We start from the raw sequence: 14,086 nt of genomic DNA, 5'->3' as shown, positions 1-14,086 counted from the left end.
GCCTTATCAAAACCAACCCTCCTTAACCGTGCTTACTAAACTACCCTTCCCAGCGTCTAGCTTATTAAGCACGCACGACTGTCAATCAGACAAGCGAGCTTGCAAAACAGCGAAAATAACAGAACTAAGCGAAAGAAACTGACACGATCAAAAGAACTTCGTGAATTTCGGTTGTGCCACGATGAAGGAAAGGCATTTGGAACGCGCGCGTTCGACGAGCGCGTGTCGAGGACGACAGAAACACGAGCCTCGTGGACGATAAAAAGTGAAAAAGAATAAGTACGCCAATCAAATCAGGAGAAAAACAGAGAGCGACCGGGAGGGGGAGCGAAGGCGAAGGAGCGAACTTTTTCCTCTCGGCAGTAGTTCGAGGCCTCTAGTCTTTCGCTTTCTCCAAACCTGTTTTCGTATGAACGCGTACTTTCCCCTCCGCCGCCACCGCTTCTTCGGCCAAACGCATTTGCCCCTCCACGAGCAATGCGATCGGGCGGCAACAAAACGTACCGCTAGGCAAGTGGAGCCGTTGGGACATTCTACACGAAGCCAGCTGCCCAGTTTGGACCGCGCCTTTCAGCAATGGTAAGTGTTCTACCGACAAGGCTGAGGAAGTGAAGTTCTGTACAGGCGGGAATGTGGTGTACCCTGTGGCAGGCCAATCGATCTCTGGTTTCTATTTGCTGCAACAACAGTTCTTGCGTTACAGGAGGCTCAGTGTTGACCAGATATAGGTGACTGGCTTGATTGGCAAAAAAACGTTGATTGGTTTGGTCATCGTAACTGCCTCACTGAAAGGACGGTCCTTATCTCATGGACGGAAAATTTTGATACTTAATGGAACTGCATAGTGCATCACTTGATAGCGTCATAATATTTGTATGTAGCTTCAAAAATATGTTCCATATTTGGAGAAAAGAACGCTTTTTTTAGAAGTACATGATTCGTAAGTATTCCTTCTATTCCATGTAGCCAGGCTCCTTAGCACATGTGGAAGTACTAAGCTCCGTAGAGTAAAGACGAGTTGCTTATTTTAGGACTTTGAACTCTCGCAACAAATAACGTGTAAGAACACATGGCCCACTAGGGAGCCAAGTAGGATGTGTATTTTTACAAATGGTATCCGCCTACATTTGCGCTTTAATTGAAATTAGTAGTGATATCCATTCATAGAGGTGGAATATATGTTAAAAACGACCTGTGTCGCGTAATAATAGCATGTTTCAATTATATGCGGTCTACTTCATCAAAACGAGCGCTGTCGAGCCAAGACCTAAACGTTGAAAAAAAAATGTTAGTTTTCCTCTTTAGGTCCAACATTAAAGATTGTTTTTTATGTGTTTTTCTTATAGCGCTCGAGAAATGCCAGAAATAAATATTGGAATATCGTTCCCTTACTGCTGTGCATCATTTAAAAGAACCTGTGCAACTTCATCTGAAAGGGTAACGTAAACAGGCAAAGCGAGACCCCTCAAATGTCCCAGTGAACGGCTTTAATTAACGCTTTGCAAGCAACACGGGCAAAGACGGCTGCGCTTCAGCACTATGCGGGAGTTTTTTTAGTTTTTTTTTGTACTGTTTACTTGATAACACTTAACGTTATTAGTTAATCTTATTAGCATAGCCTCCCAATGAAATGTGAAGAGTCTTCAAATTACAGACCACTTTTTATCATCAACTTATTCTTTTGTGCTACCTGGATAATGCCTGTAATGGATCCACTTCTTTCAGCGCCGAATGACAGTGATGCCTTTATGAGTTTTCAGTAGGCCTAGTTTAGATAATCAAGAGGAATTCTCTTGAGTCTGTAAGTTAACGTTAATTCATTCGCTTAGAGAGCAAGGTAAGAATTGCTCAATTATCTCATCTTTTCATATAACCATGCAATTTACAGTGTGAAAAGGTGCATGTGAAAGGGCGCGAACAGCTGTGCATGTTACACTGGGCCTGGAACTTCATATAAGCGTAGGCGGTAATACCGCCTTTTAGTCTCAGCCTACCTATCATTAAAGAACGCGAAAGGCTAGAATTAATCCAATGAGAGCTGCTCCAACATTTTAGTGCATCGCTATTTACAGAATATTAGGAAGTTTCACTTGTGTCTCCGGTGCAATCAAACCAGTTTATCAATTTCGAACTCTTTTCTTGCCTGCTAGCCTTGCTTGGTTTCTCAGAAACATAAGTGCCAAAAAGCCAAGGAAGCGCTTTAATCTTTTCCATGAAATATATCAAAAGGTGCTTTCTTATATCTTGAAGTTGAGCCAAGTATTTTCACGAACCGTTCGGGCTAAAGATTGAGGAGCCTATCCCGTGCTGAAAGTCCGCTCTACAAATTACCTTATTGGATTGAAAGCCATTTCTCCATATTCTTGGCAGTACTAGAAGCTAACGCTTGAAATACGCAAAATATGATTTGGTTGCTTAAAACGAACGGTTGGTTCCCATTTAACCAGCAATCGAAAGCACAGCAAAAAAGCGGGAGGTTTTCGCCGTATTTTTACTAGGGCTTAAGCGACGTTGCCAAGTATCCGTTCCGTAGGTAGACACGTGGGCGGGTAGCTTTACATTTAAAGGAGTAGCGAATGCAAACAAACCGACTACACAGTAACCAGCCGTACATGGTTGGCAGCTTTGACCAGCACCAAAGAGGTGGTGGTGAAGTGAATGAAAGAGTGGAAATGACAGAGAGAGACTTGCATGTGCAAGGCTAGGAGAGTATTTAGATGTGGGAAGGTTATGTACGTATCTATGGCCTCCAAACAGCTGCCGAAGTGTACAGAGACTGGTGACATCCGGAAAAGCGTTTACACTGTCCAGCTTTTTTATCCTCGTAACCTGACTCTTGCGAGCTTGCAATCACCTGCAAACAATCGCCCGGTCAGTTCCCTTTAGTGGCTGTGAGTTCAAGTGTGGTGCTCGTCGAAAATAAGCGTCCGATTTCGCGGATGGGCTGTGTAACTTCCGCGCATTGTAGCCACACTGCAGTCATGTGGGAATTGCAAGAACCGTTCCGCGTTTACGGACTCCCTGACTTCTCGACATACAAAGCAACACTATAAAGGTTCTAAAGCGATGCCAGGAAACGATTCCCACCATGAGCAGAGTGGATATCTGTCTTCACCGCAGGCTGTAAGTTTCCTTACCTTACGTTATCAGAAAGGGCTGCACCGTGTGCCGATTATTTTGAAAGGCACTCTTGAGAGCGCTGCATGATGAACATTTTGAGGTACAATCAGTGTCTAGTGTTATCGACATTGTCAGCAAGGTACCACCTTTGAAGTTATAAGCAACAGAAAATAGCACTCTACATAACGTGACAGTCAGTATTTCTTACTGACTGTCATAGGCCATGACATGACAGTACATAGGCCATGACAGTCAGTATTTCTTATAAGGCCTTATGACCTCTCTGTGTCTAGAGCCGCTCTTTTCCAATAGCGACGAGGATCAGCGTGCTAGTGTACTGCCGTAAAGATCAACGTGCGAAAACAGAAGGCAACCAGAATTTTTCATTGTCGCAAAATAAATAACAATTAAGACGTAATATAACAAACAAGAAATCGTACATCAAAGTGGATAGGTTAATTTTATGGTGGTGCTCGTGTTATGAAAAACAGCAAGTTCCAAATTCCCACACAAAGGGCAGATTTGTGTTCGTCAGAGTAGCTGTCAACATTTCTCTACGGTTAAGTACGTATCTCTTGTATTCCCCTCACACTGCGCTCGAGACGCTACTATTCATTACTTACCATTGCGGAGTACAAGTGAACATGCTTCTTTGTTTATTTCACATATGAATAACTGCATAACAATCACTCTTCTAGGCGGGGAGAACAGAGGAAGACGAGCTGATGGGGATAACTTCACACATTCAAATATTCTCCTGAAGGCTTTCCGAAACCAACATGGGTAAGTGTCTTTTCTACGTTTTTTGTTTACTTGCTGAGCGGGAAATGCAAGAACCTTATCATCTTGCACTGATTCTTAACACTCCAGCGCTTTCTGCCAGATTTTATTTATTGTACGTTCAGAGCCGGAGGCATTACACAAAGGAGTGGGTTACATAGGATAAAACAAAACAATGAATACAATACAATGTATGTTATGGAGAGACAAATTCAACTTGCTCCTGAATATACAAAGTTAGCTAGTGCATCGAGAAAAAGTAGGTTATTTTAAATGGCTGCAACATCGGGGGAACCAGCTCCAGTCGACGAAATGCAAGGCCCCACGCTTTCTAGAGTACTGAAAGCATCTAGAAACATGATAAAATGAATAAACCCCCTAGTCCATTCCACTTCTTTGTAAAGTTTGCCGTAGCTCCAAGAGGTGGAGCAAGCTTCACAGCTGTTTTTGCAGGGATTGAACGTATTCTTGACGGTAGAACAAAAGCACAGTATATTTCTTGAAATTTTTAGGTACTCGATACGGTGTGGACTAGCGGGTCACCTGCGATGGTTCCCCAAGGCTCCCCGCATTTAGTTCAGACAGATTCACAGGAAACTCTCGCTCACGTTCCCTTGCTGAGTAGCAAGACTACTGAGCTTCTAAAGCGGAACTTGTGATATATGGTGGCCTGTTTTCAAAAGACGCTTAAGAAAAGAATCTGTTCAAATGTTCAAATGCTCAGGTCAAGTCGATAGTGATGTCAGCGCGATATTAGTGCGAGTAGTTTGAGAAGCATACCATGGAATATATTCGGTTCAGGATAACATCTGTTCCCATTTTCGTTTATCGCATCAGCAACCCCACACTAAGTTGAATATTCTCAGACACGCGGGAATAAATGCACTGTTCTCTTCAAAGCTCTCTCGGCAAGGCCATCGACATAGCATTTTAAAAGTCTGAATACATTTCGAAGTAGAAAATGTAGTTGCGCGGTGATTTAGCTAGCTAGCTACCTGCCCACTCTGAGGCCTCGGTAGAGGCGGACTTTCTTAATCACTTCGCTGCAACCGGCCGCGCCCCTAATCAGCGCGCAGAATCACGCCCATGACCCTCCTTGACATGCTGTTAGCAGCCACGTGTTGTATATTCTTGGTATTGGAGAATCCTGCCCAGCAGGTTTTCCTCAGCTGTTTTCGTTGCAAAATATGACGAAGGAATAAAGCATATACGTGGTTCGGCCTCGGGTCACTGGCTGGAGTAAGCGCAATGAAAACACGTGGCTCCGTACCCTCCACTTCTGATGCTTTTTCTCTATGGTTGCTGCTCATATCTTGTGTAGCAAATTAGGCCGTTTCCCACACGCCTATATATTTCAAATCTCTGCGGCGCATTTCTTACGGCTTTTAAGAAGCGTGATTTTGAAGCTGAAATATTGTGAAGTGCCTTGGGGTGTGCTTGTAACACCTAGGAAAAGCGGTGTTTTTATTGCGTATTCTGAAATTCGCTAAGAGTTTATTATTTTATTTTTACTGCGAATAAGCGGTAATGTTTTCGAAGTTTATCGCATTCGCTACGAGACGCAACTTATAATTGGAGCCTTCAAAGCGGATGAGGCAAATCGCAGCTACCTCAGCGGTTATGGTGGACAGAGTGCAGTTAGGAAAAGCAGATATATCTTGAGCTCGACAGAGTGTCACTGTGAGAGAACATTTTGCTCCAAATAAGATGTTTCTAGTTTAAAATTACATTAGTCAAAACTTCCCCTGGTTTGTTTTCACAAGTGGTAAATGCGACTGCAACGCTATCGTCGTTGTGCGTTTTGCTCCTGTTTCAAATTATGCATTTATGAAGCCATTCTGGAAACGCTATTAAGCGAAGGAGCCTTCATTTCGTTCATATGGGTCTCACTAGTAGGTGCAGAATGCAGTGCATCTTAGATAAAAACTTTTCCTCTTCGTTACTACGATTAAACGTTGTGCTACGGTCATTTGTGCGTTCTTTTTTGCCTGAAAGAGTAAATTGGAATGTAAACAATATACAGAAAAGCAAAATTCCACGTATAAAATTTGAAGTGTCTAAGACAAAGTGTCACAATCATTACCACCTAAAAACAAAAGCCCAAGGCGCATAATCTTGTTTGCAACTGTCCGCACGCTACTAAGTTGAAATGGACATGTGAATGATATCCGAATGAAGCTACATTTCAAAAGACATCTCCGAATACATGAACACGTATACATCTTCAAAGCACACGACAGACGACGCTAGTCAATAGGAGAATTTTTTTTAGCCCTCCGCTTAAAAACTTAGTCTGGTTCTGAAGCAGTGAAGCGTCTTTCTTTTATAGATGGCGAGCTGTCCGTCCACACCATTAATCTAAATTCGCTTTGAAATCTAAACGAACACCTCGCCTATAGCTTCAAAGTTAGCAGCACAAAAGCTCGCTAACAGTAATGCTTATAGGACATTAAGGAATTGGGATAATAATTGTGTAACGGTAATAAAGCGTAATGTTAGCAAATGTTGCACAAGCAGCTGGTAAGCTCGTATAAGTAATACTTGTTAAACGTCCAGGTGCCATGCTCTATCACAGCTAAAACTGACTTGGGATGTGCCAGCTCGTTTACAATCGTCTGTCGTTTGCTGTCAATATTAGCCGACAGGTATTACCCAACCAGTGCGTTCCTACGTGTGAATGGCTTCGTATAATATATAACACCGCTTCTCTCGGTTTTCTGGCATGGTATCTTTTATCTACATTTTACTGTCTGGCACCTCACCCCACTTCAGAACTATTGCATCGCCAGTATCAAGCGCCATCTTTGAATGTGAACAAAACATAATATGGTTTAATTTTGCGGCACGTAGAGAGGGCAAAACGCATGTCTAAAACACGTTCTGAGCGTGTTTCGGGCTTAACATGAGGTAACTAGCAATAAGATTTGGTTAAAAATGGCCTGCATGTAAACGTGTGCAGTTAAACTCGTAGAATTTCATCGTCATTTTTTGCCGTCTTGGTCGCAGCGGCTTTGGGAGCTTTAGAACACACAGTTTGATTGTTGTAGACATGTGTTTTGCCCTCTGTACAATGTGTCGCAAAAGTGTACAGTCGAAGCCGCTGTTAGGATGTATTGTGCGGTGGACTAAACCTTTCCATCATATGGTACACGTGAGAAAGTGAAGAGATTCATGCTTGTATACGTAAATCTTCCAGCGATGTGTACGTAGACAACAGTTAGAAATTCTAACCGCCTTATATAGTCGACGATTACGTGGAAATAGTGTTCACGTTTGCAGTTCGTCTCAAATTACAGGCTGACGCAAAATAAACTCATCATTTCCATGCATTCTGTGATTGCAGTACAAGGATGAAAGATGTACATTTTCTTTTCCTTTAAGTATTTTGCTTGTATAATCATGACAACACTGGCATTTTTTGCAGTAGGTGCACAAATAAAATTGCATTTGTTTCTTGGGACCAACCTGACAACTCCATCTTGTTTTTATTTTTCGTAAGAGCACGAGTCACAGCTGCAGCCCCTCTAAAGAAACGCTGATGTGAGGCCCCATAGTTGCCTGCGGCTGCAACGAGTGTTCAGAAAGTGTTAACGTTGAACGATTTTTTTTATTAGTTTTAGGAGAAAGGATAGAAGGAAGCTAAACAACGGGGATTAAAGCACGCAAGAAAACATTCTTTCGGCCATTCCCAGTCTTAAATTATTTATTCTAAATCGGAAGCCTAGTAAGTAAGGCAAAAATTGCGTAAAAGAGCCGCTCGCATCGTGTGAGATTAGAAGAAAAGTATAAGAACAAAAATTCGGCTATTCTATCGTAACATGTACTGGTCATGGTTGACAAACCGAGTTCGCTGGTGAAACCATATTTAGAGTCAAACAAGTCCCTAGTCTAGAGCGACTGGCAAGCGGACAGAACTTATGGCTGCCTGCCATAAGGATGCGTCACACAACAATTCTTGAATAGCGGTAGCGGTAGCCTCCTCACTCGTATCGTCATGAAAATTCAGCAAAATGCGTTTCGCGTGGCATCGTAAAGCAGAAGTCAAAGAGAAAGATAAGGGTGAAACGCAAGTATTGCTTCTTTCCGTCTATGTACGTTATGAACGACGTAGTAGGCTCGTAAAAAGCACGTAAAAATCGTGGAAAACCAATAGAACTAAGAAATGTACAAGGAAAACTGCTGTATCGAATATTAACTCTTGAATATTGCAACACCGCGCGTGTGACGTGAATTCCATCGGTCACCGCAGCGCTTACCACCACCAACTTGCGCGAGAGATTTTTTTTTTGTTATTGTGCGCTAATTGCTTTGAGAGGAAGTTGTGATGCATGAGCCGCACACCTGGCGTTGTCTGTATGCATCTTTACACTTGATAAAGCAAGCTCACCGATAAAAATTGCGGTTCATAGCTCAACAAAGAAGTCTGTTTCATTGAGGCCGGTGCATGATATTCCCACTGACTGCATATTTTAGGCGCTTTCTTATTTTATTTGCATTACACAAATAGCTCGTCTGCTTCACTTTTACGCCTAAGAAGCGCACCTGCACCAGCCCCACACCTTCATAAAATGTTATGAGGTTTTTGTGAGAAAACCTTCAAAAAGCCAAATACGTGAGAATATCGCAAGGCACTGAACACATATTTATTCTGATATGTCATGTTAGGTCAAGTTAAACATCCCGGTGCTCGCAGAAATTGCTTAGTGCGACTTCCTGTTTAGTCTCAAAATGCAGTAGATGAGACTGTAGAAACCTGATACAACAAACTAAAACAATAGATAGGACAGCCTTGGCAATCTTGATTACAAGGTGAAACTTGAGTCTCGCTTGAGAGCCCAGCTGTTACAAAAAATATCAGGTTGTGCCTATATGAGAAGAGAAAAAACGCAAGAACCTTGTTTGTGTTGAAGGACCGGGCGACGTCTGTATCATCAGTTAAGCGCAGGCAAAAAAAGCAAAAACAAGTTCCAGCTTCATTGCGACCTCACCATGGGCTGTGGGCCAAATGCTGCTACAACATCCTAGTGCTGGTCCCTGGGAGTTTAATCTCAGCATGTCACACTTGTACTTCTTTTGGCCCGCGCAATATACATACACGCAGCAGATATGCAGCCTTCACACATCTGATAACACGAATTAGGAGCTTTGCTGTCACAGGAGAACTGAAGGTGCGTGCTACCAAGAAACAGAAAGGCGCTCAAGGCTTGCTTCGATATAGCGCACAGCGTGATACTATCAGTGGTTATGTTACGTGATCTTATTTTTGGTTACGTCATGTTATTTCACCTGATATTATGCTATGCTAAGCTATGTGGGGTTTAACGTGCAAACAGTGAATGTAGGGTAAGAGGCACGCCGTTATGTGGGCGACCCGACTAATCTTAACCATTTGGGATTTTTTAAAAGGTAGTGGTATCGCATAGTACTCGGCCGTTCTAGTGTTTAGCCACCATCTGGGCCTGGACCTGATCCCGCGGCCTTAGGGTCCGCTAGCGAGCGAGAAAAGGAGGACACAGCGGCGGTACTAAAGGCAGCGCAGTTGAACAAAGTGAAACGGGTGTTCAGTTTAATTCAAAGTCGGACGGAAATTTGTGCGCATTAAGTTGAGCATAAATTAAAGGGACGCCAATTGAATGAGCAGCTGATGCACTGCGTTTCACGGCTGACCGCATTGCAGGTAGCGCAGATACGGCTTTTCTGCACCCGCATGATACTTCAGAGTTTCTCAAAATTACCTAGAGGAAAACAAGGAGGCACTGCACTTCATCCACCATGCACAGGAGCAGGAATGCGCCTAAAATTTATTCAAGACGTGAAAAAAATTAGGAGGGCACTTTGACGATCTAAACTGTGCGAGGCGAAAGCCTTTTCGCGCCGATTTGACTGCCTCTGTTGCTTGGTAATGCTTAGGAAACGTCTAGAAACATCTCAGAGGGGCTACTCACCAATTACTACTAATGACTAATCACTAATTAATGACTAATTGTTAATTAATGACCAATCGCTCATTAATGGTTGCGACATACAATGCCATAACACAATGATTTTTGGCTATGGCGTATTACACCATCGATGACGTCATCGAGATGATTAACAGCCATAGTGTGACAATTTTCGCGGGCGGACGGACAACGATGAGCCATTAAAGCCTTTCGGCTTAAAACAGAACATTAAAACAGCTCCATTTGCTTGCAGAGGTAAGCATTGCAGCGCAGTTACCGCTTCAAATGCAGATTCCATGTTTTGCAAGTCAAATGAGAAACCTCGTTTTTCTGACATTCCGCAATTGATGAATTGATATATAAAAAAAATCACATAGACAGTGGAGTGAACTTTCCCTGTAGGTAATATAGAGAAATTTTTATCTCAGTGCTTAGTGTAAGTGCTCGATGTTTAGTGGGCTGTAACACGCGCAGATATCATCTCTGTCTCGTTGGCCGTCTGAGGCCGCTTCAAATTCAAACGTAGCTGTTTTCTCCACACGGCTGCAATGCGGTTTAAAAGGGCACTGAGGAGAAAGTGTATGCGTCCTGTATAGATAGAACACCGCGACTGATCACCACTCCAACCGTAAACGGCGCTTTTATGAGCTGCTGCAAAACACTTAAAATAAAAAGTTGTCATTCCCAGCTGCAGATTTCGCAAGTGGAGTGTATTGGCACAGTTCTTCGGACGCCGATGTTACAGGCTTTCTGAAACACCCTTCACTTCGAAGCAGCGATCACAGAGTGGTTATCGGAGCCTACGTCACGAGATTCAATACAGCCCAAGAAAAAAAATGTTAATGCATTCTTTCTCAGCACTCAATACGTATTTTACTGACAGACAAACGATATCATACCTACAAAAAGCCATAGAATTAATTTTTATTAAGAAGATAATTTGGTGAAGTTTTTGTCAGCGTTTCCTTAAGTTCTTATCATTAATTACTCGCTCTAGGATGCAAAACTGGCTTAGTCGGAGTTGGAGACTTGCTTTTTTTACAATTCATCGTAATTTCAATTTTTTTACCTTCGTCTGCCTTTTAACGTTTTTTGTTGCCTTTTTTCCCGAATATACGTTCTGTAACCTTATTAATAAAAACCAGTTGTGAGAAAACAGGTCATTTGTGTAACTTTTCTTTCTTTGTTTTCTAACCGTGCGTCCGTTTGTTTTCACCGTGCGTTTCAAAAATGCGGGAATCGGTAGGATGGTGGTAAAGGTAAAGGAAAAACTCTCCTCAGCATAAGATTTGGTTTGGTTTACTAGGATTTAACGTCTCAAAGCGACTAAGGCTATGATGGACGCCGTAGTGAGGGCTCCGGAAATTTCGACCACGTGGGGTTCTTTAACGTGCACTGACATCGCACTGTACAAGGGCGTCTAGAATATTGCCTCCATCGAAATTCGACCGCCGTGGCCGGGATCGAACCCGCGTCTTTCCGGCCAGCAACCGAGTGCCATATAACCCCTGAGCCACCGCGGCGGGGCTCTCCTCAGCATGTGTAAAAAAGTCTATACTTACTGCAACAAGGAGTTTCGTACAAACACTTGTTCTATCAGTGTCAAATACAACGCAAACTAGGACATTTGGAACGCGAATAACGACATAGATGTTTAAGATACAACATCGGAAACAAGGAAGGGGTTTAATAAAGACATAAAGCAGAATTCAGCGGGCCTTCTAATGAATACCAAGTGGTGCAGCATTCAGGCGCCTTCAAATGAGCGCTTTTCTGAGCTCCCTGGATGAGTGGACATCACAACCACGCTTTAAGGTATGTGGTGATGGTGTCTACCATCAAAAAAGTGCGCTTTCGCACAATATTTCATGTTTAGTAATGCTGAGCCGCCGAACATTTTCTTTTCGAAATAAATTTCGGCACCATTGACGCGATCTGTGGGTGGATGAACACAAGAGGTTAACTGCAGTCTAATAGAGATGACAGGTTCTTCCTTCGCGTTGATTCCTTCGTCTTCATCGGACTTGAGGGTGTCGCGTGAACCCGAAACACATCCAACTGACAAACGGTATAAGACCAGGAATTATGTACAAAGCATTTAGAACAACATGGAGTGGCCAAGCTCCCTGGCTTCCTCGCGGGCCATCTCTGCGGCCACTCGAGCGTGGGGTCTGCTCAACTACCTCCAGAAAACTCGACGCCCAAAAAGTGTTTGCCGTGCCCTACCCTTTGCACGGATTAAACTAAAAGGGAAAGACTAGCGCTCCCCGTGACGTAGTTGTAACGTCACTTCCGAGCGTTCCTATTCGTCAGAAGTGAGGTAAGGGTTTCTCACTCTCCTTCGTAGAGGTTATCTTCGCAACCGTCTGCAAAGATCGGTGGGACGAACATGATCTTTCGGAATTCCAGACAGGCAGGATGCGAGCTGCCGACGCATGAGCCCCTGGCACATTCGACGCGCTGATGACTTATTCGATGTCTCAGCTCGTACCGAGTACTATAAACATTTTATAAGAAGGCTGTACGTCGTCTTTTAAGCTAAACATAAGGTCGATGCTTCTTACAACTCGCAGACAGTGCCGAAATAACATATGCAAAAAGGAAGCTACACATCGAGCATTAGAGCAATGTTATTTAAAATGAGTCATTGCTGCAGAACAGCAAAAAAAATTGTGATGCCGTTTTAGAATTGCTGGCTGAAGCACTTTTATTTTATTTCATTTTAGGTAAATTGTTAATGCTTTGAGTCGACATTTCATAAATACTGCTAAACTGTTCTATTTCTAACGCTACACACTCACTCTTTATTGAACGTTCCATGAGTATTACGCCTTAGAGAAATTGTTGCCCAGATAAATTAACTGAGACTGAATCGATTAGTAGACAATTCGTTTCGTTTTGACGGAACAAATATAAGACTGAAGTGACATTTAGGAAATTTTCTTGCTGTTGATTAATATCATGACAAAATGCTTTGACGTTTTAACAAAACCCACTAAGTTTCAGTTTGTAGTGAACTCTTTGAGTGTTTAATAAGCTGTCAATTGAAACTCACTGCGCATTTTTGCAAGGGACACCTCACCATCCCACAACCTACCTTGCCTTACGAAGAAAGCCAACAGCCATGTATAGGAACCGGAAGCACACGGGTACTTTTTTTAATTTTTGGTGCTGATCAGTGCAATTTATTAGTAATTATTTCATCGGTCTTAAGAAAATTGATTACAAAGCAGAGAAAAAATAACCCCGTCCGCCGGTGGGATTTGGAGGTCGTGAGTTCGGATTCCACCGGCACCACGTGGTTGTTTCTTCCTTCCCGTACTGCACCGGACCATACCATAACACAATATAACATAACCTTCACTACCGCACTAGTCATTGTTTGCATATTCTTCATGATTAGCAATGCAGCGCCAAAATGGGATGAAAACGATTTAAAATCCTTGTTGCCTCGCAAGGTATGTGGTTGTGCCTTATGTAACCATTGCCCACCGAAAGGCTGAATAACCTGCAAAAGAATGTGCAGCTGAACTAGCTACCGATCGGATGTCCTTGGTCTATTGCTGAATCCTCCAGCTATGGCAGGCATCTCAGATGATGGCGCTGGAGAGGAATTTGATGTCCAGCTGCTCACATTCGACAAGGGAAGCTCCTCTTAATAAATGGCGGAAGCTAGCGCCCCAACCTGAAAAACCGTCCACACAAGCTATCTACTGAAGATGGGAGCAGTGTCTCTGTCGAAACGCTAGGTGACGCAAAGCGGCAAATTTCATATATGACGACTCCGTGTCTGCGTTGGGTCGCCTGTCTTTTATGACAAGTAGGAGCTCATGTGGCCCGCATTCCTGCGCCAGGCGTTCGCCGAGAAGGCTAGGGAGATGAAGAACGAGCTAATATTCCATCGTCATGCATCCACTCCTCTTCAAGGAAGGTACTCTCTTACTCATACTTGTCTTTATGCCTATCTGCTTAGCTGTTGGTAAGATTAGAGGACCCAAATCGTGAAGCTGAGCTGAAAATGTCAACACTGCATATATACCCAGAAATTCTGGACAAAAGTGTTTTTTAGCGAGAGACCCTTTATGAACGCAATATTTTCATAATATGTAAGACTGCACTATAACAATCGATATACCTGCAGATAACCCGAGGGCAGTCTTGTATTTTGTTTTCTATTAACGGTTTTGTTGCCAGCAAGAAGCGTTCCCGATTAGGTTTTTATGGCCATCTTAACTGTTCGATCC

General features: G+C 43.0%; 1 protein-coding gene across 1 annotated transcript in view; it reads left to right on the top strand.

The window, feature by feature from the left end:
- Positions 1–531: 531 nt before the first annotated feature.
- Positions 532–14,086, top strand: part of LOC149329086 (b(0,+)-type amino acid transporter 1-like) — a 37,433-nt gene continuing 23,878 nt past the window's right edge. Inside the window, exons 1-2 of the mRNA XM_089560097.1 lie at positions 532–579; positions 3,819–3,903. Of these exons, the coding sequence (XP_089416223.1) occupies positions 3,900–3,903 (4 nt within the window). The 5' untranslated portion in view covers positions 532–579; positions 3,819–3,899. The remainder of the gene's footprint in view (positions 580–3,818; positions 3,904–14,086) is intronic.

The sequence above is a fragment of the Amblyomma mixtum genome, chromosome 9, assembly GCF_055824585.1.
Source record: "Amblyomma mixtum isolate Tamu chromosome 9, ASM5582458v1, whole genome shotgun sequence".
NCBI classification, from domain to species: Eukaryota; Metazoa; Arthropoda; class Arachnida; order Ixodida; family Ixodidae; genus Amblyomma; species Amblyomma mixtum.
This window is presented reverse-complemented; position numbering and strand designations above follow the sequence as displayed.